The sequence below is a fragment of the Erinaceus europaeus genome, chromosome 18, assembly GCF_950295315.1.
Source record: "Erinaceus europaeus chromosome 18, mEriEur2.1, whole genome shotgun sequence".
Lineage (NCBI taxonomy): Eukaryota > Metazoa > Chordata > Mammalia > Eulipotyphla > Erinaceidae > Erinaceus > Erinaceus europaeus.
In genome coordinates this window covers 76,417,889-76,442,020 of record NC_080179.1, presented here as the reverse complement: position 1 = coordinate 76,442,020, position 24,132 = coordinate 76,417,889, and the positions used below count along the sequence as shown (strand labels likewise).

Sequence of the window (24,132 nt, the reverse complement as noted above, 5' to 3'; positions counted from 1 at the left end):
GAAGAATTAAACTAGAGGGGGTCCGGCGGTAGTACAGCAGGTTAAGTGCACATGGCGCAAAGCACAAGGACTGGCATAAGGATCCTAGTTCGAGCCCCCGGCTCCCTCCCCACAAGCAGTGAAGCAGGTCTGTCTGTCTCTTCCCCTCTCTGTCTTCCCCTCTTCTCTCCATTTCTCTCTGCCCTGTCCAACTATGGTAACAATAACAAGGGCAACAAAATGGGAAAAATGGTCTCCAGAAGCAGTGGATTCCTAGTGCAGGCACTGAGCCCCGGAGATAACCCTGGAGACAAAAAAATAATAATGATAATTATTATTTTGATTACTCAGAAATTATTTAAGTCAAAATTTTTCATTTTCTGTAGATTTACAATACTTTACCCTCTACAGCTAGAGTCCTAGTAAGAATATAATTTTATATGATCAGTTACAATATGTACAAACACTCCTAATGCATATTTTTGAAAGATTTAAAACAACACCCAGTTGCTTTTCGGACTGATTAAGATTTTAATTCTGTTCCTTGAATTATATTCCGAATCTTCTCAGCATCATTTTGTACGACTTGGTTGGATGGATCAATCTTCAGTGCAGCTTCATAATCTTGTAAACCTGCATTTGCAAAGGAATTAGGACCAAGAAAAAAACTTTAGAAATACGTGTCTTAGCTGAACATTATTTAAAAATAACCACTCAGAACCTATTTCAGAGTGGTACCTGGTTGAGTGCACACATTACCATGTGCAAGGGACTTGGGTTCCAGGGGTGAAGCAAGTCTGCAGGAGGCTTTTTTCAGGTATTTATGTATTTACTTATGATTATTGGGTAGAAACACAGAGAAATTGAGAGACGAGGGGGAGTGGAGGGAGAGACACAGAGACACCCGCAGCCCTGCTTCACCACTTGCGAAGCTTTTCCCCTGCACGTGGGCACCAGGGCTTGAACCCAGGTCCTTGCACACTGCAGTGTGTGTCCACAATCAGGCGCTCCACCACCCAGCCCTCAGCTTTCTTACTCTCTCTCTACCTCCTTTCCCTCTTGATTTCTCTCTCTCTCATAAAATAAAACAAAGAAAAGTAAATAGGAAAAATGGGAAGAATTCACTAGGAGCAGTGAATTCTTCCGGCCAACACTGAGCCCCAGCAATTACCCTGGTAATAATAAATAAATGAATCCTACTTCAGAACAAGTACCAGGTTTTAAATCCTACTTTTGCTTTTACTCAGTGGTAGTATCTCTAAGGAACTTTAGGGGGAAAAATGTGATTTTTAGGAATTATTATAGTGAATGCATTCAGGATTCAATAAAGAAGTTATTTTAAACATATATGCAAATAATATAACAGTTTAAAGTCATTAAAGCATGAAAAACTTCAAACTCCTATTAAAACAATTGTAGCATTTCAATTGGAGGGGTCACTTCACACGCAGTGAAGCAGGTCTGCGGGTGTCTCTCCCTCTCTGTCTTCCCCTCTCTCGATTTCTCTCTGTCCTATCCAGCAGCAACAATAGCAATGAAAAACTGGCCTCTAGGAGCAGAGGACTCATAGTGCAGGCACGAGCTCCAGCGATAACCCTGGAGGCAAAAGGAAAAAAAGAAGCAAAGAAAGAAAATTGCATGCCTGAGGTTCTTGGGTTGATCCCTGGCGTCAATATGCCAGAGTGGTGCTTTGGCGTCTGTCTACTCTCTCGTGAAATAAATAAAATATATCTTAAAAGGAAAAAAATCCCTCCAGCATCTATAAGAGGTTGTCTTTGGAGCAACATGATGACAAATAGTCTGTGTATACATGAGGACTGAAAACAAGAAACACACTATGGCTTCTAGACATTAGGGCTGAATGACAGACCTTATCCGAGTCCCACAGACAGAGGCAAAGAGCAGATACTGTGGGTTTTCCTGGGCCTTAAGCAGTCCCAATGACAATGTGAGTCTGACTTGCAAGTGAGACATCATTTTCTTACCTTCCACGTACAGCTCCAGCTGGCAGAAAGCTGTTCCTCGTCGCACATGTGCTTTCATTCTGGCATTAGCGTTGTCTGCAACAGCCGGTGTCAGTAATTCTAAAGCCTGAGAAAAAAACAGTGGGTTAAGCGCATGTGGCGCAAAGCGCAGGGACCGGCATAAGGGTCCCGGTTGAAGCCCCCGGCTCCCCACCTGCAGGGGAGTCGCTTCACAGGCGGTGAAGCAGGTCTGCAGGTGTCTGTCTTTCTCCTGTCTATCTCCCCTCCTCTTTCGATTTCTCTCTGTCCTATCCAACAACAACAGCTATAACAGCTACAAGGACAACAAAATAGGAAAAATGGCCTCTAGGAGCAGTGAAATCATAGTGCAGGCATCAAGCCCCAGTGATATAACCATGGAGGCAAAAACAAACAAACAAACAAACAAACCCACAATACAGGCCCATATATATTGACATGTAGCACAGGAGCCAGATAACTTCTGAGTCCCTGTCAGTGGAAGCTCACAGTCCAAGGTCACAGGTAACCTAGGCTGCACTCATGTCGGGGCCAGTCTTCCCTGAGCGGCAGAGCAGGCTGACCAGCCTCCCTGTGGAGAGTAGGGAGTCCCCACATGGCTGCTCTGCAGTGAGGGCAGGTCCTGGAGAGGCCACAGGAGGGCTGTGCTGACGTTCCTAATGGAAGTGACTGGCGATGGTGGAGAGAGGGTCTATTCGAGGCCTATGCCCACCATATCTCGACGGGGCAAACAGGTAATGGTCTTCATATATTTTCCTCATGTCTGGGAGTTACTCTCTGCCTTAATCCAGCTTCCTAGCCCTATTCTTAACTCTGACAGCATCTTCTCAGATGTATTTTTAGTCCACTTGACAAATACCAGGCTCAGGCAAAAATTACTAAAGACATGGGCCCCTTGCAACATACCTAAAATAGACGTCCTAGCTTCTTCCCACACGAAGACCCTTAATCTCATCTGCTCTGTTCCTGCCTTTGGGTTCCTATTTATTAAACTATTTGTCCTGCTTTATATCTTACCACCAAGTTGGAGATGCTAGTAGGATTCCATCCTGACTTCCCTGGGCAAATGGCCTCACCAATGTGTCCTGGAACCTCACCTCTCCAGAGCCCAACCCCACAAGGCAAAGACAGAAACAGGCTGGGGGTGGGAGTCGGGCAGTAGCACAGTGGGTTAAGAGCACATGGCACAAAGCACAAGGACCGGCATAAGGATTCCGGTTTGAGTCCCTGGCTCCCTACCTGCAGAAGAGTCACTTCACAGGCTGTGAAGCAGGTCTGCAGGTGTCTTTCTCTCCCCGTCTCCCCCTCCTCTCTCCCCGTCTTCCCCTCCTCTCTCCATTTCTCTCTGTCCTGACAACGACGACAACAGTAACAACAACAATAACTACAGCAATAAAACAACAAGGGCAACAAAAAAGGAATATATTTTTAAATAATCTTAAAAAAAAAAAAAAAAAGGTGGGGCCGGGTGGTGGCGCACCTCATTGAGCGCACATGTTGCAGTGCACAAGGACCCGGGTTCGAGCCCACGGTCCACACCAGCAGATGGAAAGCTTTGCAAGTGGTGAAGCAGGGCTGCAGGTGTCTCTCTGTCTCTCTCCCTCTCTATCTGCCCTACCCTCTCGATTTCTGACTGTCTCTAACCAATAAATAAAGATAATAAAAAAAAAAGTTTAAAAAAAAAAGGGTGGGGGAGTCGGTAGTGCAGTGGGTTAAGCGCACATGGTGCAAAGCGTAAGGATCCCAGTTTGAGCCCCCTGGCTCCCCACCTGCAGGGGAGTCACTTCACAGGCGGTAAAGCAGGTCTGCAGGTGTCTGTCTTTCTCTCCCCCTCTTTATCTGCCCCTCCCCTCTCCATTTCTCTATCCAACAACAATTATTATTATCTTTATTTATTTATTGGATAACAGGAGTGAGTAAAGAATTTGAAAAAATTGTAATCAGAAATCAGGAACAACAAATGAGAATATGGAAGAAAATTCTAATTATCTCATGGTTATTAGAGAGCTGAAAGCTGAAATCGCTGAGCTAAGAAGGCAACTAGCTGAACAAGCTAAAACAGTATCAGAGCAGGGCAACAAAATAGATGAACTCCAGAAAGCAGTAGAGGGCAGAGAGAATAGAATCTATGAGGCTGAAGACAGAATTAGCAAGACTGAGGATGAATTAGAGACAACTAAAAAAGAAGTAAGAGATCTCAAAAAGAGATTAAGAGATGCTGAAAACAACAACAGAGTCCTATGGGATGACTTCAAAAGAAAGAATATACGCATTATTGGCTTACCAAAGGAAGAAAGAGAAGGAGAGGAAGAAAGCATTCTCCAGGCCATAATAGCTGAAAACTTCTCTAGTCTAGACAACACCAAAGACATAAAGATTCAAGAAGCCCAGAGGGTCCCAAACAGAATTAACCCAGACCTAAAGACACCAAGACATGTCATACTTAGGTTGGAAAGGAATAAGGATAAAGAAAGGATCCTCAAGGCTGCAAGAGAAAAACAAAGAGTCACCTACAAAGGAAAACCCATAAGATTAGCAGCAGACTTCTCCATACAAACACTACAGGCCAGAAGAGAATGGCAAGATATCTATCGAGTGCTCAATGAGAAAGGCTTTCAGCCAAGAATACTATATCCTGCTAGACTGTCATTCAGACTAGATGGAAGCATCAAAACCTTCTCAGACAAGCAACAGTTGAAGGAATCAACCATCACCAAGCCTGCCTTGAAAGAAGTTCTGAAAGGTTTCCTATAAACAACCAGACCACCACAAATAGGACATATATCAAAACACTCTAAAACTCTACAAGAATGGCGTTAAAATATCTTCAATCTTTGATATCAATAAATGTCAATGGCCTGAATTCACCTATTAAAAGACACAGAGTAGGAAGATGGATCAGAAAACACAACCCAACAATATGTTGTCTACAGGAAACTCACCTAACGCAACAAGACAAACACAGACTTAAAGTGAAAGGATGGAAAACTATCATTCAAGCCAATGGCCCACAAAAAAGGGCAGGAACAGCTATTCTCATATCTGACATGATAGACTTTAAAATACATAAGATTAAAAAAGATAGGAATGGACACTACTTAATGCTCAGAGGATCAGTCAATCAAGAGGACTTAACAATTATTAATATCTATGCACCCAATGAGAAGCCATCTAAATACATCAAACTTCTACTGAAAGAGCTACAGCAATATATTAACAGTAACACAATCATAGTAGGGGACTTCAACACCCCACTATCTCAACTTGACAGATCATCCAGGAAGAAAATCAGTAAAGACATAAGGGAGCTAAATGAAGACATAGATAAACTAGAACTATTGGACATTTTCAGAGTCATTCATCCCAAGAAACTGGAATACACATTTTACTCAAATCCACATGGATCATTCTCAAGGATAGACCATATGTTAGGCCACAAAGACAGCATCAGCCTATTCAAGAGCACTGAAATCATCCCAAGCATCTTCTCAGACCACAGTGGAATTAAACTAATACTTAACAATCAACAAAAGATTAGTAACAGTGCCAAAATGTGGAAGCTCAACAGTACACTTCTTAACAACTTCTGGGTCAAAGAGGAAATCAAGAAAGAAATAAAAATGTTTCGAGAGTTCAATGAAAATGAAGACACAAGCTATCAAAATATTTGGGACACAGCTAAAGCAGTCCTAAGAGGGAAGTTCATAGCTATACAAGCACACATTAGGAAACAAGAAAAGGCACAAATAAACAGCCTGATTGCACATCTTAAAGACCTAGAAGAAGAACAACAAAGGAACCCTAAAGCAACCAGAAGGACAGAAATCACTAAAGTTAGGGCAGAAATAAATAACATTGAGAATAGGAAAACCATACAAAAGATCAATGAAAGTAAATGTTGGTTCTTCGAAAGAGTAAACAAAATCGACAAACCTTTAGCCAGACTCACAAAACAAAAAAGGGAGAAGACCCAAATAAATCGGATAGTAAATGAAAGAGGAGATATCACAACAGACATTGCAGAAATTCAACATATCATGCGAGGCTTCTATGAACAACTATATGCCACCAAGTTAGAGAACCTGGAAGAAATGAATGATTTCCTAGATACCTACCAACTTCCAAAACTAAGTAAAGAGGAAGTGGATAACATGAACAGGCCCATCACAGCTAATGAAATTGAAACAGTTATCAAAAATCTTCCCAAAAATAAAAATCCTGGACCAGATGGTTTTACAAATGAATTCTATAAAACTTTCAAAGAAGAACTAATACCTCTACTTTTAAAAGTCTTCCAGAAGATTGAAGACACTGGAATACTCCCTGCCAGCTTCTATGAAGCCAACATCACCCTGATACCAAAAGCAGACAGGGACACAACCAAAAAAGAAAACCACAGACCAATATCTCAGATGAACATAGATGCGAAAATATTGAACAAAATTCTAGCCAACCAGATACAGCAGTATATCAAAAAGATTGTTCATCATGACCAAGTGGGGTTTATCCCAGGCATGCAAGGTTGGTTTAATATACGTAAATCAATCAGTGTGATCCACCACATCAACAAAAGCAAGACCAAAAACCACATGGTCATATCAATAGATGCAGAGAAAGCCTTTGACAAAATACAACATCCCTTTATGATCAAAACACTACAAAAAATAGGAATAGATGGAAAATTCCTGAAGATAGTGGAGTCTATATATAGCAAACCTACAGCCAACATCATACTCAATGGTGAAAAACTGGAAGCATTTCCCCTCAGATCAGGTACTAGACAGGGCTGCCCACTATCACCATTACTATTCAACATAGTGTTGGAAGTTCTTGCCATAGCAATCGGGCAGGAGCAAGGAATTAAAGGCACACAGATTGGAAGAGAAGAAGTCAAACTCTCCTTATTTGCAGATGACATGATAGTCTACATGGAAAAACCTAAGGAATCCAGCAAGAAGCTTTTGGAAATCATCAGGCAATACAGTAATGTGTCAGGATATAAAATTAACATTCAAAAGTCAGTGGCATTCCTCTATGCAAACACTAAGTTAGAAGAAATTGAAATCCAGAAATCAGTTCCTTTTTCTATAGCAACAAAAACAATAAAATATCTAGGAATAAACCTAACCAAAGAAGTGAAAGACTTGTATACTGAAAATTATGAGTCACTACTCAAAGAAATTGAAAAAGACACAAAGAAGTGGAAAGATATTCCATGCTCATGGGTTGGAAGAATTAACATCATCAAAATTAATATATTACCCAGAGCCATCTACAAATTTAATGCTATCCCCATCAAAATCCCAAGCACATTTTTTAGGAGAATAGAACAAATGCTACAAATGTTTATCTGGAACCAGAAAAGACCAAGAATTGCCAAAACAATCTTGAGAAAAAAGAACAGAACCGGAGGCATCACACTGCCAGATCTCAAACTATATTATAGGGTCATTGTCATCAAAACTGCTTGGTACTGGAACATGAACAGACACACTGACCAGTGGAATAGAATTGAGAGCCCAGAAATGAGGCCCCACACCTATGGACATCTAATCTTTGACAAAGGGGCCCAGACTATTACATGGGGAAAGCAGAGTCTCTTCAACAAATGGTGTTGGAAACAATGGGTTGAAACATGCAGAAGAATGAAGCTGAATCACTGTATTTCACCAAATACAAAAGTGAATTCCAAGTGGATCAAGGACTTGGATGTTAGACCAAAAACTATCAGATACTTAGAGGAAAATATTGGCAGAACTTTTTCTGCATAAATTTTAAAGACATTTTCAATGAAACGAATCCAATTACAAGGAAGACTAAGGCAAGTATAAACCTATGGGACTACATCAAATTAAAAAGCTTCTTCACAGCAAAAGAAACCACTACCCAAACCAACAGACCCCTCACAGAATGGGAGAAGATCTTTACATGCCATACATCAGATAAGAGTTTAATAACCAACATATATAAAGAGCTTGCCAGACTCAACAACAAGACAACAAATAACCCCATCCAAAAATGGGGGGGATGACTTGGACAGAATATTCACCACAGAAGAGATCCAAAAGGCCGAGAAACACATGAAAAAATGCTCCAAGTCTCTGATTGTCAGAGAAATGCAAATCAAGACAACAATGAGATATCACTTCACTCCTGTGAGAATGTCATACATCAGAAAAGGTAACAACAGCAAATGCTGGAGAGGCTGTGGGGTCAAAGGAACCCTCCTGCACTGCTGGTGGGAATGTCAATGGGTCCAACCTCTGTGGAGAACAGTCTGGAGAACTCTCAGAAGGCTAGAAATGGACCTACCCTATGACCCTGCAATTCCTCTCCTGGGGATATATCCTAAGGAACCCAACAGATCCATCCAAAAAGATCTGTGTACACATATGTTCTTGGCAGCACAATTTGTAATAGCCAAAACCTGGAAGCAACCCAGGTGTCCAACAACAGATGAGTGGCTGAGCAAGTTGTGGTATATATACACAATGGAATACTACTCAGCTGTAAAAAATATTGACTTCACTGTTTTCAGCCCATCTTGGATGGACCTTGAAAAAATCATGTTGAGTGAAATAAGTCAGAAACAGAAGGATGAATATGGGATGATCTCACTCTCAGCCCGAAGTTGAAAAACAAGATTAGAAAAGAAAACACAAGTCGAACCTGAAATGGAATTGGAGTATTACACCAAAGTAAAAGACTCTGGGGTGGGTGGGTGGGTGGGGAGAATACAGGTCCATGAAAGATGATGAATGACATAGCGGGAGTTGTACTGTTAAATGGGAAAGCTGGGGAATGTTATGCATGTACAAACTATTGTATTTACTGTTGAATGTAAAATATTAATTCCCCAATAAAGAAATAAATTATTAAAAAAAAAAAAAAGAAAAAAGAATCCTGGCATCGGGAGGTAGCACAGCAGGTTAAGCACACGTGGCGCAAAGCATAAGGACAGGCAGGGTAAGGATCCCAATTCCAGCCCCCCGGCTCCCCACCTGCAGGGGAGTCGCTTCACAGGCAGTGAAGCAGGTCTGCAGGTGTCTATCTTTCTCTCCCCCTTCTCTGTAGAAAAAAAAAAAACAAAACTGTTGACTAAAAAAAAAAAAAAAAAAAGATCTGTGTGCACATATGTTCTTGGCAGCACAATGTGTAATAGCCAAAACCTGGAAGCAACCCAGGTGTTCAACAACAGATGAGTGGCTGAGCAAGTTATGGTCTATATACACAATGGAATACTACTCAGCTGTAAAAAATGGTGACTTCACCGTTTTCAGCCGATCTTGGATGGACCTTGAAAAACTCATGTTGAGTGAAATAAGCCAGGAACTGAAGGATGAATATGGATGATCTCACTCTCAGGTCGAAGTTGAAAAACAAGATAAGAAAAGAAAACACAAGTCGAACCTGAAATGGAATTGGAGTATTACACCAAAGTAAAAGACTCTGGGGTGGGTGGGTGGGTGGGTGGGGAGAATACAGGTCCATGAAGGATGATAAATGACATAGTGGGGGTTGTATTGTTAAATGGGAATCTGGGGAATGTTATGCATGTACAAACTATTGTATTTACTGTTGAATGTAAAACATTAATTCCCCAATAAATTATTTTTTAAAAAAAAGAAACGAAAGGATGAACATGGGACGATCTCACTCATAGAAGTTGAAAAATAAGAATAGAAGGGAAACACCAAGCAGAGCTCGGACTGGAGCTGGTGCACTGTACCAGAGTAAGACCCTGGGGTGGGGAGGGGTCAGGTCCTGGAACAGGATGGCGAGGAGGACCTAGTGGGGGTTGTATTGCTATGTGCAAATGTTATACATGTACAAATCACTGTATTTCACTGTTGATTAATCCCCTAACAAAAAAATAAAGACGAAAGAAGAAAGGAAGGAAGGAGGGGAGGAGGGGAGGAAATTGTTCATCTGTTCGTATGTAAGATTCACACCCTGTTACTCAAAGTTATGACTGATTTACCAATTGAAACCTCTACAGCTTTACTCACATTGGTAGGGATAGTTAGATAACTTGAGTGCTATTTCGTTTTTAATTTGGATGGTTTTGCTTACTCATTGAAGAAATCTGCGCTAGTAGAAGGAGAACTAGGCCACGAAAATATCATAAAGGCACTGTGTGTGCAGATTTGGTCGCTCCCTCCACATTTGTTGTTTGTTTTTCCTTCAGGCTTATCACTGGGGCTTGGTTCCAGCACTTTGAACCCACTGCTCCTGGTCTGGCGGCCATTTCTCCCCCATTTTATTGGACAGGACAGAGAGAATCTGAAAGGGGAGGGGAGACAGAGTGCGAGAGAGAGGGGCCGGGTGGTGGTGCACATGGTTAAGCACACACGTTATAATAGCAAGGATCTGGGTTCAAGCTCTTCAGTTCCCACCTGCAGGAGGAAAGCTTTGTGAGTGGTGAAGCAGGGTTGCAAGTGTCTGTCTCTCTCCTTCTCTAGCACCCCCTTCCCTCTTGATTTCTGGCTGTCCCTGTCAAATAAATAAATAAATACACATTAAAAAAAAAAAAGAAAGGGAAAGACACATGCAGATCTGCTTCACTGCTTGTAGGTAAGGGGAAAAAAAGCATTTATAAACTGACAACTATTTACTGACTTCCTTGTTGATTTTATACACCCAGGGACAGTAGTGGCAATGGACGGGGGTTTCTAATTTGACACAAAGTTCCACTGTTGCCGATTATTTTGTAAACTATAAAAATAATAAAATTAAAACTGGACCAGAGTGGTGACTCAATGGTGAAGCACCTGTAGGAGGCTCAAGTTTGATCTTTAGCACCGTGACCTCAAGCAGAACTCTGGTCACTCTCTCTCATAAAAACCAATCACTTTAGGGGGCTGGGCGGTGGCGCAGCGGGTTAAGCTCACATGGCACAAAGCACAAGGACCAGCGTAAGGATCCCGGTTCGAGCCCCCGGCTCCCCACCTGCAGGGACGTCGCTTCACAGGTGGTGAAGCAGGTCTGCAGGCGTCTGTCTTTCTCTCCTCCTCTGTCTTCCCTTCCTCTCTCCATTTCTCTCTGTTCTATCTAATGACATAAATAACAGTAATAACTACAACAACAATGAAAAACAACAAGGGCAACAAAAGGGAAAATAAATAAATATAAAAATTTTTTAAATATTTATTTAAGATTTATTGATTGACTGATGAAAGAAAGAGAGGAAGGGAAGAGAGAAAGTCCAGAGTGGGATCTTGTTATTTAGCCTCTGGCTGAAGCGTGTGCATAGCTGGCTGCCAGGTAACGTGCTACTGCAAACGGCCCGCACGCGTGATGCCGGGGCTGAACCCACGGCCTCACACTTCAGAGCTCAGTGTCTCACCCCTTGCACACAAGCTCTTGGCGCGCGTGCGTACCACACACACACACACACACACACACACACTTATTTTTAAAGTTTTCTAACTTATTTTTATTTTATTTATTATTTATTTTGGCTAGAGACAGAGAAATTGAGTGGGAAGGAGAGGTAGGGAGGGAAAGAGACAGAGACACCTGCATCACTGCTTCGCCACTCGTGAAGCTTCCCCACTGCAGCTGGGGACTGGGCACTGGAACCCAGACCCTTGGACACTATAACATGTGCCCTCAACCAGGTGTGTCACTGCCTGGCCCCATATTTAACCCTTAATGAGAAAACGAGAGAGAGCGGGGAAGAGGCCAGAGTATCGCTTTGGCACAGTCAATGCCAGGCTTCAAACCCAGGACTCACGCTTGAGTCTAACACTCTGCCCACTGAGCTATTCCTGGGTCACAGCTAAAAAATCTAAAACAATAACTATAAAAGGGGAAAAAAAGCTGAGGGCATGATTCAACGACTTCATCGGGGGCGAGCACTTCTAAGGCAGTGTGTCCGGGCGACAAGCGAGTGAGTGTACCTTGGAGGAGTCTTCAATGGCCTTGTGCAAGTTCTTCAGCTTCAGGTGGCAGGCGGCACGATTCAAGTACAGGAGAGGGAGCCTGCTATTCAGCCTTATGGCTAGATTGTACGCATTGACAGCCGCCAGGTAGTCTGCCGCTGCAAACAGTTTGCTAAAGAAATCCAAATAGAAAGAAAATAATGCTGGAACAAAAACGAAGGATTTTTTTTTTTTTTTTTTGTAGAAACAGAGGGGTGGGGTGGGCTGGGGAACTAGATCATGGCACCAAAGCACCGAAGCTTCCTCCAGTGCGATGAGAGCAAACACATGGCAAAGCAGCTGCTCTCCGAGTCAGCCACTCCAGCAGCCCCGGAACCACTGGAAGTCGGGTCCTCATGAATGCTGTTTCTACCTGATAAGCTATCTCTCAGCCCTTCTCCCATTCCTCCCCCTTCCTTCCCTCCTCTTTTTAAGATAGAGACAGACACAAAGTGGTGGTGGGTGGCGGAGAGGCCACACAAGTAAAACCTCCTCCAGTACTGTGGGGCAGGCTCAGACACGGGCTGCATGCAAACAAGTACACTATCAAAGTGAGTTTTTTTCTTGCCTCCAGGGTCGCTGGGGCTCGGTGCCTGCACTATGAATCCACTGCTCCCGGAGGCCATTTTTTTTCCCATTGGTGGTGGTGGTGTTGCTGTTATTATTGTTGTTGTTGCTGCTATTGCTGTTGTTGTTGGACAGGGCAGAGAGAAATGGAGAGAGGAGGGGAAGACAGAGAGGGGGAGAGAAAGACAGACGCCTGCAGACCTGCTTCACCGCCTGGGAAGCGACTCCCCTGCAGGTGGGAGCCGGGGGCTCGAACCGGCATCCTCACGCCGGTCCCTGCGCTTGGGGCCACCTGCGCTCAGCCCGCCGCGCCGCCGCCCGCCCCCCTTCTTTTTCTCTTTCTGTGACACCAGGGAGTAAACTCAGGGCCTTAGGCATTTGAGCAGCTTTCCAGGACCCAACTGTTCATTTTATTTACTTATTTTTTTAAATGTTTGTTATTATCTTTATTTACTTATTGGATAGCAACAGCCAGAAACTGAGAGGACGGGGAAAATAGAGAGGGAGAGAGCCAGAGAGGCAGAGAGACACCTGCAGCCCTGCTTCACCACTTGTGACGCTTTCCCCCTGCAGGTGGTGACCGGGGGCTCGAACCCGGGTCCTTGTGCCCTGTAACATGTGCGCTCAGCCAGGTGCGCCACCACCCGGCCCCCTGTTCTTTTATGTCTAAGATGTATCTATTAGCTGGGTGGAGCGTGGTGGGGGGAGAACTGGGGCATCACCCTGGCACAGGCAGTGCTGAGGACTGAGCTCAGGCCCCCCGCGTCTGAAAGTCGCGCACACACTTCATCTACTGTGCCACATCCCAGGCCACTGAACCCAGATTTCCTTCTGTTTATTAACAAAATCATTTCAAAAGGTCATCCACGGCTCCTGGCAGCCATTTCTGCCCCCTTCCTTTTTCCCTTTATTAGACAGGACAGAGAGAAACTGAGAGGGAAAGCAGAGAGGGAGAGAGACAGACAGGCTCCTACAGTGCCTTACCACTCATGAAGCCTCCCCTCTGCAGCTGGGGAGCGACGGCTCAAACCCACATCCTTGGGCATAGGAACATGCACTCAGCTGTACGCATTCCCCCCCCCCTTTTTTTTTTTTTTTTTACCAGACCACTGCTAGCTCTGGTTTACAGTGGTGCAGGGGACTGAATCTGGGAAAAATTAATTTTTTAAAAATTGATTGATTGATTGATTTTCTCTTTTGTTGCCCTTGCTTTTTATTGTTGTTGTAGTTATTATTGTTGTTATTGATGTCATCGTTGTTGGACAGGACAGAGAGAAATGGAGAGAGGAGGGGAAGACAGAGAGGGGGAGAGAGAGACAGACACCTGCAGACCTGCTTCACCGCCTGGGAAGCAACTTCCCTGCAGGTGGGGAGCCAGGAGGCTCGAACTGGGATCTTTATGCCAATCCTTGTGCTTTGCACCACCCATGCTTAACCCTCTGTGCTACTGCCAGACCCCACCAAAATTAATTTTTCAAAGTTTATTTATTTATTAGTGAAAGAAAGAAAAAATAGAGAGGGATGATTGAAGAAGCCCTAGTTCCTAGAAGGCCTGTTTTATCGTGTCGCTGAGGGAGGCAGCAGGAAGGACTTATATCACGTGAAAAGAATTTTAAAAGAGATTTACATAATAAAAAGCGATATTTTAAATTGATATGACATTTGAATACAAAAACAAATAATAATTAAAAACTTATTTCTTATATGACCTGACTTTTCTTTTCCTTCTCAGAACACTGCTGGGAAGTGAGCCTGTGACCTCTGGTGTGTCAGGCGTGAAAGTCATTGTATAATCCACTATCCTATTTCTCCAGCCTTTGATCTGACTTTTTAAATATGGAGGCCCTGCATAATTAACTTGCTTCATTTCACTAACTCTCCCCAACAACGCCGAGAAATACATATGCCAAGCTATCTAGAAAACGGGATAATGCGAAAGTCTACGTAAACTTGTTCTAACTCTCAAAAAAAGGTAAACGACTTACTTTCCTTTGTCCTTCAACCATTCCGGATTCTTTTCTTCTTCTTTCAAATCACCAAGTTCAGGAACATCAGCGTTCATTGCTCTTCGTGCCTCTGCCTGTTTGTGTAGCCACTGAAACAAGAGTGACATGTAGTGGGGATACAAAGCCCTCTCACCGCCCGCCTTCAGAGCTCTCGTTTCCCGCAGGGACCGGCGTAAGGATCCCGGTTTGAGCCCCCGGCTCCCCACCTGCAGGGGAGTCACTTCACAGGCGGTGCAGCAGGTCTGCAGGTGTCTGTCTGTCTGTCTCTCCCCCTCTCTGTCTTCCCCTCCTCTCTCCATTTCTCTCTGTCCTGTCCAACAACAACGACAGCAATAACAACAGCAGCAACAATAAAAAGACAACAAGGGCAACAAAAGGAAAATAAATGAAAAAAAAAAAGATGTAGATACTAGTTTTGAATGTGTATCATACACACACACACACACACACACACACACACACACGCGCGCGCACACACGTTGAACCCCAAAGCAACAATGTAACAATATTAAGAAGTGGGCTATTTGAAATATCATTAGGATGAGATGAGTTAGTAAGGGTGTCCCCCAACCCCCACCAGATTACTGCCTTTAGAACAGACTGGAGAGGGGCAGGGGTAGAGAGCATAATGGTTACGCAAAGAGATTCTCATGCCTGAGGTTTCAAAGTCCCAGGTTCAATCCCCTGCACCACGCTCTGGTTAAATTAAAAAAAAAAAAAAAAAGTCCTTCTTTCAAAGAACAGACTGGAGAGCACACTCCCTGCACCCCCCACTGATCTTGTTAGCCTCCATAAGTCTCTCATTAATAAATAATTATGAGAATTAAATATCCATTGTTTAAGCCACTCAGTCTAGGGTGCTGCACTCTGTTATAGTAGACCTATCAGAATCATATAGTATTCAAAGAGGTAATTTTTTTAAACTTTTACTTTTTGTTGCCCTTGGTTTTTTATTGTTGTTGTAGATATTATTGTTGTTGTTACTGATGTCGTCGTTGTTGGAAAGGACAGAGAGAAATGGAGAGAGGAGGGGAAGACAGAGAGGGGGAGAGACAGACAGACACCTGCAGACCTGCTTCACCACCTGTGAAGCGACTCCCTTGCAGGTGGGGGATCCTTACGCCGGTCCTTGCACTTTGTTCCACGTGCACTTAACCTGCGGCACTACCGCCCGACTCCCTCAAAGAGGTAGTTTTATTTTTTTCCTTTCTATTTTTCACTTATTAGATCAGAGAGAAACTGAGAGATGGGGGAGAAGAATGAGGGAGAGAGAAAGACAGACACTTGCAGACCTGCTTCACCACTTCTCATCAACATTCTAGGGACAGAATATTATGCAACATGTAGTTTTCCTTATTAAAAAAATACTAAAATATACTCATGAAGCAGTATCTTAGCATGACGAATATTTAATAAAGTCACAGTTGAGGGCTAGAAATGTGGCAGGGAATGTATGGTTTACATGGAAGGGTTCTGAGTTCAATCTCCATCCCAACTCCTAATTATGAAATTCAGAACCAGTCCTACTTTTACTTTTTATTTCAAATACATTTACTCATTTATTTATACGAGAAGTGGGGAGGAAAACGAATCACGGCCTCACTCTGGCACCTACAATGCCAAGGACCCCAACTTGGGACCTCCTGCTTGAGCGTCCACGGGACTGCCTCCCAGGCCACCAGTCTCAGTTTTAACAGATGAAATAAAAAGTGAAATATTTTCATGGGTGACCTATGGAACTAACAGCAGGATCACGTACCTCCTCCTCTTCTGCTACCCATGACTCTCGGAGAGCAGTCGGGAATACTCGAGGGGTAAAGTTGATTTTAATACTGCCACTGGTGCGGGGTGCAGGAATCTCTTTCTTTGATGTCTCAGAAAACATATTTCCTGAGTTTCTCCCTTAAAATATAACATAAGTAAGTTTCTAACCAGCAATAGTCAAATGGACTTTTAAAAAGTTGTTATTTAAAATTTTGTTGAGGAGGTTCATGGTTTGCGGTACAGTTGTGGACATCTGGGTACAGTGTTTCATCCCCATGAAAGGTATCTGAAGAACACTTTCTTTTTTATAATTTTTAATTATTAAATTTTATAATCAACTTAATTTAATAAATATTTATTTATTGGATAGAGACAGAAATCAAGAGGGAAGGGAGAGACAGCCAGGAAGAGAGACAGAGAGACACCCGCAACACTGCTTCACCACTCGCAAAGCCTCTCCCCTGCAGGTGGGGACCAGGGGCTTGAACCCGGGTCCTTGTGCGCTGTGTGTGGGCTCGACCAGGTGCGCCACCGCCTGGCCCAACACTTTCACCCCGGCCCTCAACTTAGGGCCTTTTCTGTCATCACACATCAGGGTCCGAATGGCCCCTCAAATTGACTTTTAAAAGTATTAACACATCAAAGACAGTTTCTAAAATCCTCTAATAGGGTTCAGGCAGTGGTGCACCTGGTTAAGCACATACACTACGGTGTGCACAGACCTGGGTTCAAGCCCCTGGTCCCCACCTGCAAGAGGAAACTTCCTGAGTGGTGAGCAGGGCCGCAGGTGTCTGTCTCCCTCTCTATGTCCCCCTCCTCTCTCAATCTCTCTGTCTCTAACAAAGAAATAAAATAGATTTTTAAAATCCTCAAATACATCAAAGACACTTTCTGCAAAGTAGAAATATAAAATTCACCCCTGGAATGATGGCCACTAATCTGCTTAACGTGCTAATACAATGTCATTATAATTTTAAAAATGTTCAGGGACTGGGAGGTAGCTGGTCTGGTAGAGTGCATGCCTTGCCATGCACAAGGCCTGGGGTTTAAGCTCTGCTCTCACACAGAAGCACCATGGACAGCACGGGGCAGGGGCGAGGGGCAGGGCAAGGCCTGGGGTTTAAGCTCTGCTCTCACACAGAAGCACCATGGACAGCACGGGGCAGGGGCGAGGGGCAGGGCAAGGCCTGGGGTTTAAGCTCTGCTCTCACACAGAAGCACCATGGGCAGCACGGGGCAGGGGCGAGGGGCAGGGCAAGGCCTGGGGTTTAAGCTCTGCACTCACACAGAAGCACCATGGACAGCACGGGGCAGGGGCGAGGGGCAGGGCAAGGCCTGGGGTTTAAGCTCTGCTCTCACACAGAAGCACCATGGGCAGCACGGGGCAGGGGCGAGGGGCAGGGCAAGGCCTGGGGTTTAAGCTCTGCTCTCACACAGAAGCACCATGGGCAGCACGGGGCAGGGGCGAGGGGCAGGGCAAGGCCTGGGGTTTAAGCTCTGCTCTCACACAGAAGCACCATGGGCAGCACGGGGCAGGGGCGAGGGGCAGGGCAAGGCCTGGGGTTTAAGCTCTGCTCTCACACAGAAGCACCATGGACAGCACGGGGCAGGGGCGAGGGGCAGGGCAAGGCCTGGGGTTTAAGCTCTGCTCTCACACAGAAGCACCATGGACAGCACGGGGCAGGGGCGAGGGGCAGGGCAAGGCCTGGGGTTTAAGCTCTGCTCTCACACAGAAGCACCATGGGCAGTACGGGGCAGGGGCGAGGGGCAGGGCAAGGCCTGGGGTTTAAGCTCTGCTCTCACACAGAAGCACCATGGACAGCACGGGGCAGGGGCGAGGGGCAGGGCAAGGCCTGGGGTTTAAGCTCTGCTCTCACACAGAAGCACCATGGACAGCACGGGGCAGGGGCGAGGGGCAGGGCAAGGCCTGGGGTTTAAGCTCTGCTCTCACACAGAAGCACCATGGACAGCACGGGGCAGGGGCGAGGGGCAGGGCAAGGCCTGGGGTTTAAGCTCTGCTCTCACACAGAAGCACCATGGACAGCACGGGGCAGGGGCGAGGGGCAGGGCAAGGCCTGGGGTTTAAGCTCTGCTCTCACACAGAAGCACCATGGGCAGCACGGGGCAGGGGCGAGGGGCAGGGCAAGGCCTGGGGTGTAAGCTCTGCTCTCACACAGAAGCACCATGGGCAGCACGGGGCAGGGGCGAGGGGCAGGGCAAGGCCTGGGGTTTAAGCTCTGCTCTCACACAGAAGCACCATGGGCAGCACGGGGCAGGGGCGAGGGGAGCGGTGCTCCTTGGATCTCGGGAGTGGTGCTGTGGCTTCTTCCTGTTCTCTTTCTCCGTCCAAAGACAAAACCGAGTAAAAACAACAGCAAAACCCCAGCTTTCTCAATAGTGGTTTCACGCCTGTGTTGAGGCCCTGGGTTCAGTCACTGGTGTTGGGGGAAAAAAAAGGCTTAAAAATAAATTAAATGATTTAAATGCACTGCCTGTGTTAAATCATTCCTATGCTGCCTCCTAGTGCTATCTGAAATTGACCAATCGCGATCTAATTTCCCAGCAGTGGGCTCCTGGCACCGCACCCTTCAAGGCAGGCTTTCTAGGGGCCGAGCTCCCGGTGCGACTCTTCTGTTCCAACTTGCTCCTCTCTTCTCCAGTCGGCTTTTCCTGCTGGCGGATTTTATCTCTTCTCTGACTTCGCTGCTGTTTTTCAGCTTTTCCCTGGCACTCTTTCCACGCTTCCAATTCTTTAGTTGCCTTTACTCGTTCGTTTTCTTTCATGTCTTCTATTTTTTTCCGCTCTTCTTCTTCAATCTGTAAAAATTGTTAAAGCATTTGAAAATATGAAATTCAGTCCGATATTTCATGATTCTTACCTCGGGATTCTTGCCATTGTGTCATGCAAGTTGACGCTCTACCGACTGAACTATTCACTTCCCTGGCCACTATTACTTATTTTTTCGAGAGAAAAAGAGAAATCTGAGAGGTGAGAGAGACTGAGATAGTTACGATGCTGGGGATCAAATCTGGGGCCTCAGAGGTCTCTGGCCATGGGATGAATACTGTTAAAACATCTGTATTGAGGAGGTCGATCTGTAGCACAGTGGGTTAACCACACTTGGCGCAAAGCACAAGGACCGGCATGAGGATCACCAGTTCGAGCCCCCGGCTCCCCACCTGCAGGGGAGTCGCTTCACAGGTGGTGAAGCAGGTCTGCAGGCGTCTGTCTTTCTCTCCCCCTCTCTGTCTTCCCCTCCTCTCTCCATTTCTCTCTGTCCTATCCAGCAACAATGACATCAATAACATCATCTACCAAAAAGCAATAGTTTTAAATATCCTGTTTATAGTGATGTCTGCTTCTTTCTCTTTCTCCTCCCATCTCAATAATAAATAAAATATTTTTAAAAACTTGATACTTTTCCAACACCCTTGGAATAAACTCTCCTGGTAATAAGTAAATCAATTATTCAACATTTCTTTCTTTGCTTCTTTCTTTATTTCACCAGAGCACTGATAAGCTCTGGTTTAGGAGGTTTCAGAGGACTGAACCTCAGACTTTGCAGCCTCAGATATGAGAGTCTCTTTGCATGACCATTATGCTAGCTGGCTCCCCTGTTCTAATTGTTAAACATTTATGTATCAACTTTTATAGGCTTTTCAGTATACTTATGATTTTGGCTTATGGTGGTGTAGGGGACTGAACCTGGGACCCTGGAGTCTCAGGCATTAAAGTCTTTTTTTTTTTTTTAAAGATTTTATTTATTTATGAGAAAGATAGGAGGAGAAAGAACCAGACATCACTCTGACACATGTGTTGCCGGGGAATCAAACTCAGGACCTCATGCTTGAGAGTCCAAAGCTTTACCCCTGCGCCACCTCCCGGACCACTGGCTTGCAAGTCTTTTGCAGAGCATTACGCTGTCCTCCAGTCTATTTCCAGTGACACAGAGTGAGCCGCCTGTATGACACAGGAGGTCCTACAAGCAAACTCAGAGCAGAGCGCTGGGTCAGTCGCTGATGAGCGACACAGCTCACACAGCTCACTGTCAGCAGGGCCGAGCCATCAGCCCGCCGCTCACCTTCATCATGACATTCAGGGCGTATTTCTGATCTTCCCGTCTTGCTGCAGCTCTAGCTTCTGCAGCTTCTTCGGCTGTTTCTTGTGCTTGTAAAATTGATTTCTCCCTTATTGCTTTCATCATCTCTTTGTCGACTGAAAAATAAGCAGTGTCACTGTGTTAGGGTGATGAAAATAACTGATCCTGAATGAAAAGTCCTTTTGACCCAACTTCATGTGGGAAAGTGGTGAAAGCATTTCTGAAAATTGAACTGGCCAAAACACTGACGTTTAGAGGCAAGCAGATAACTGTGACGGTAATGAACTGTAACAGAGCATAAGCGGGAGAGAAGGAAGCAAGGAAGAAGGGGAATGAGGGCTGACAGAGGGACGGAGGAAAACGGAGGAGGGGTGTCACGGAGTAAGAGAAGAGGGGGAGGGGGGAGGGAGAGGGAGGGGAGGGCCCAGGAAACGGCTCTTCTGTCAAAGCAACTGCCAAAGGCTAAGCGTCTCCTAGGCTCAGTCTCCCTTGGCCAATTCCCTTGTCTGCTACTCTCCCCTACGCTCTCTCTTCTCCCCCCACCCCCGTTTTTCTTATTCAAAGTCTAGATCCTTCCAGACCTCTCTTCTAGATAATGTCCCCCTTCGTGACTAGTGGCCTGAAGCTTGTAAGTCACTGAGTCACTAAAGATAAAAAGAATCGTGAGTGGGGTGTTGTACAGATAACAGATCATGATACTTTTTATAAGTTCCATAGGTGATCTGCACATGCGGCTGCCGCTCAGAATGTTAACTGCCGGGTCCGGTCTGCCCCTCGCTGACTGGGAGACCTTTACCCAGCACGTGCCCTCCCGTGACTCAGCAGCTCCATCTCTTGAAAGGAAACCTGTCTGAGTGTCTGAGTGGTAGGATGTTGTCAGGACTAAGAGATGGTCCATGCCTAACACAAGTAAGTCCTCAACAAGCCACCTTTTAGGAAGTCTTGTCCCCAAAGACACTAGCCCATCTATTCTGCTTATGAGTTATTATCTACATTTTTATTGATGCAGGGGACTCACCCTCCAAGTTAATGGTTTTCAAATATAGAGAGACAGAGAGATAGCGGGGACAAGGGAATGATATCACCTCACAGAAACTTTCTCTAGAGCAGTGGGGGGAGTTTTGCTGGTTATCACTTACGTGTCATTTGAGTGCAGCTCAAATAACCTCTTTTCAATCATATATATCTAGAGTTGACAGACTGGTTTCCCAAGGATGTCTGTCTAGAAAGTATGAAATATAAAAAGCACTACCAGCCGGGAGTCTATCATGAAGGACTCACCACGAGACATGGAGAGGCTCTCCCACATGGCCGCTTTTTTTTTATACAAGGTGAAGACGATCGTGTCATTCCCAATCTTGGCTTTGCTGGTCACATCATCTATGGGAGCGTAGAGAAACAACTCGAAGAGAAAGGGAGGGCAGTTGACCTGCACAGAAAGGGAGAAACAGATGTTGGATCAAACCCACAAATTAAAGAACCTGGTCAAGCTGTTGACAGACAGCATGCCCTGACGGCTGTCTGTCTGGACTCCAGAACCTGCCCTGACGGCTGTCTGTCTGGACTCCAGAACCTGCCCTGACGGCTGTCTGTCTGGACGTCAGAAGCTGGCCCCCACTGTACCACATAAGCTCTGCTGCCATCTCCTGTCTCTGTCTGTCTGTCTGTCTCTGTCTGTCTGTCTGTGTCTGTCTGTCTGTGTCTGTCTCTCTCTGTGTGTCTGTCTGTCTGTCTGTGTCTCTCTCTCTGTGTCTGTCTGTCTGTGTCTGTCTGTCCGTCTCTGTCTGTGTCTGTCTGTCTCTGTCTGACTGTCTCTGTCTGTCTGTCTCTGTCTGTCTCTGTCTGTCTGTCTGTCTGTGTCTGTCTCTGTCTGTCTGTCTCTGTCTGACTGTCTCTGTCTATCTGTCTCTGTCTGTCTCTGTCTGTGTCTGCCTGTGTCTGTCTGTCTCTGTCTGTCTCTCTGTCTGTCTCTCTGTCTGTCTGTGTCTGTCTGTCTCTGTCTGTGTCTGTCTGTCTGTCTCTGTCTGTCTGTGTCTGTCTGTCTCTGTCTGTCTGTCTGTCTCTGTCTGTCTGACTGTCTCTGTCCGTCTGTCTCTCTGTGTCTGTCTGTGTCTGTCTGTCTGTGTCTGTCCGTCTGTCTCTGTCCGTCTGTCTCTGTCTCTCTGTCTGACTGTCTCTGTCTGTCTGTCTCTGTCTGCCTGTCTCTGTCTGTCTGTCTGACTGTCTCTGTCCGTCTGTCTCTGTCTGTCTCTGTCTGTCCGTCTCTCTCTGTCTGTCTGTCTGTCTGTCTGTCTGTCTCTGGGTCTATGGCGCCCTGTGCCCAGCCCCCGGCAGAGCAGCGGGTGAGGCCTGGGAGCGGCGGTGTGTGGGCTCCTCGGCAGGCAGGCAGGGCGCTCGCTGAGTGGCGCTGCGGTTCCGCTCGCTCCTCGCCCCTTTTCTCTGGCTCCCCGATGCGGAACAGGGACACAGACGCACCCGGCTGGCCGCACAGGTTACGGGGCAGAAGGACCCGGGTCCGAGCCCCCAGTCCCGCCTGCAGGGGGAAAGCTCTGCGAGCGGGGATGCAGGCCTGCGGGTGTCTGTCTGTCTCCCCCTTCCCGCTGGACTCCTGGCTGTCTCTACCCAGTAAATAAAAAGGATAATAAAATAGAGAGAGAGACCTGCGACTCTGCTCCCGGAGGCTTTTCTCCCTTTTGCTGTCCTTGTTGTTTTATTGCTGTAGTTGTTATTGATGTCGTCGTTGTTGGACAGGACAGAGAGAAATGGAGAGAGGAGGGGCAGACAGAGAGACAGGGGGAGAGAAAGACAGACACCTGCAGACCTGCTTCACCGCCCGGGAAGCGACTCCCCTGCAGGTGGGGAGCCGGGGTTCGAACCGGGATCCTCCCGCCGGTCCTTGCGCTTTGCGCCCCCTGCGCTCAACCCGCCGCGCCGCCGCCCGGCCCCGGAGACCGCCCCGGCCCGCACCTTCAGGTATCTCTTCCCGCAGAACACGTCGGCATCCCGCACGCACGCGCCGGGGAGCGGCACGGTGAGGATCACGGTGGAGACGGTCTGCTGCCAGCTGTAGCTGCTCACCAGCAGGGGCATCGCCGCGCCTCGTCCACGGCAACCGAGCGGCGCGGCGCGGTTGTCAAGGAAGCCGAGTCCCGGCGCGCCAGCACTTCCGGGTCAGCCGAGGTCACGGCCGCACGTTATTAGCACGCGCCCTGTCCCCTACGCTCGCGGCTGTTCGTCATCAGAGCGCACCCCGTCCCCTACGCTCGCGGCTTCTTGTCATCAGAGCGCGCCCCGTCCCCTGCGCTCGCGGCTGTCGTCATCAGAGCGCACCCCGTCCCCTACGCTCGCGGCCTCTCGTCATCAGAGCGCGCCCCGTCCCCTGCGCTCGCGGCTGTCGTCATCAGAGCGCGCCCCGTCCCCTGCGCTCGCGACTGTCGTCATCAGAGCGCGCCCCGTCCCCTGCGCGCGTGGCTGTCGTCATCAGGGCGCGCCCCGTCCCCTCCGTCGAGGCTGCTGGCGGGCTGGAGCGGGCCTGCCGTGGCGTGTGGGGGCTGGTTCGCTCGCTTTTCGTGCCGGCACTGCGAACTCACCGATCCCGATTCACCGCCCTATTGTTTCTATCTTATTCGATGAGACAGGAATGGAGAGGGGACGGGAGGGAGAGAGGGAGTCGGGCGGCGGCGCAGCGGGTTAAGCGCAGGTGGCGCAAAGCACAAGGACCTGTGTCAGGATCCCGGTTCGAGCCCCGGTTCCCCACCTGCAGGGGAGTCGCTTCCCAGGCGGTGAAGCA

General features: G+C 46.6%; 1 protein-coding gene across 1 annotated transcript; it reads right to left on the bottom strand.

The window, feature by feature from the left end:
* Positions 1–486: 486 nt before the first annotated feature.
* On the bottom strand, positions 487–23,518 carry DNAAF4 (dynein axonemal assembly factor 4). Its single transcript, XM_007535229.3, has 9 exons — positions 23,310–23,518; positions 21,624–21,771; positions 20,325–20,458; positions 18,828–19,059; positions 16,238–16,380; positions 14,458–14,567; positions 11,885–12,038; positions 1,965–2,070; positions 487–612 (listed from the first exon to the last, which is right to left on the bottom strand). The coding sequence occupies exons 1-9, from the start codon at positions 23,430–23,432 to the stop codon at positions 503–505; spliced, it is 1,260 nt and encodes a 419-aa protein (XP_007535291.1). The 5' UTR covers positions 23,433–23,518; the 3' UTR covers positions 487–502.
* Between the last annotated feature and the right edge of the window lie 614 nt (positions 23,519–24,132).

What these genes read in the sequence shown, in the direction of transcription:
- DNAAF4 (XM_007535229.3), bottom strand. Translation starts at nt 23,432, where the DNA reads ATGCCCCTGCTGGTGAGCAGCTACAGCTGGCAGCAGACCGTCTCCACC. An exon ending in GAGCCTCTCCATGTCTCGTG is followed by an intron (nt 20,459 to 21,623) that starts GTGAGTCCTTCA and finishes CTTATTTTTCAG; the next exon opens with TCGACAAAGAGATGATGAAA. An exon ending in CCATTGAAGACTCCTCCAAG is followed by an intron (nt 2,071 to 11,884) that starts GTACACTCACTC and finishes TTTTTTTCTCAG; the next exon opens with GCTTTAGAATTACTGACACC.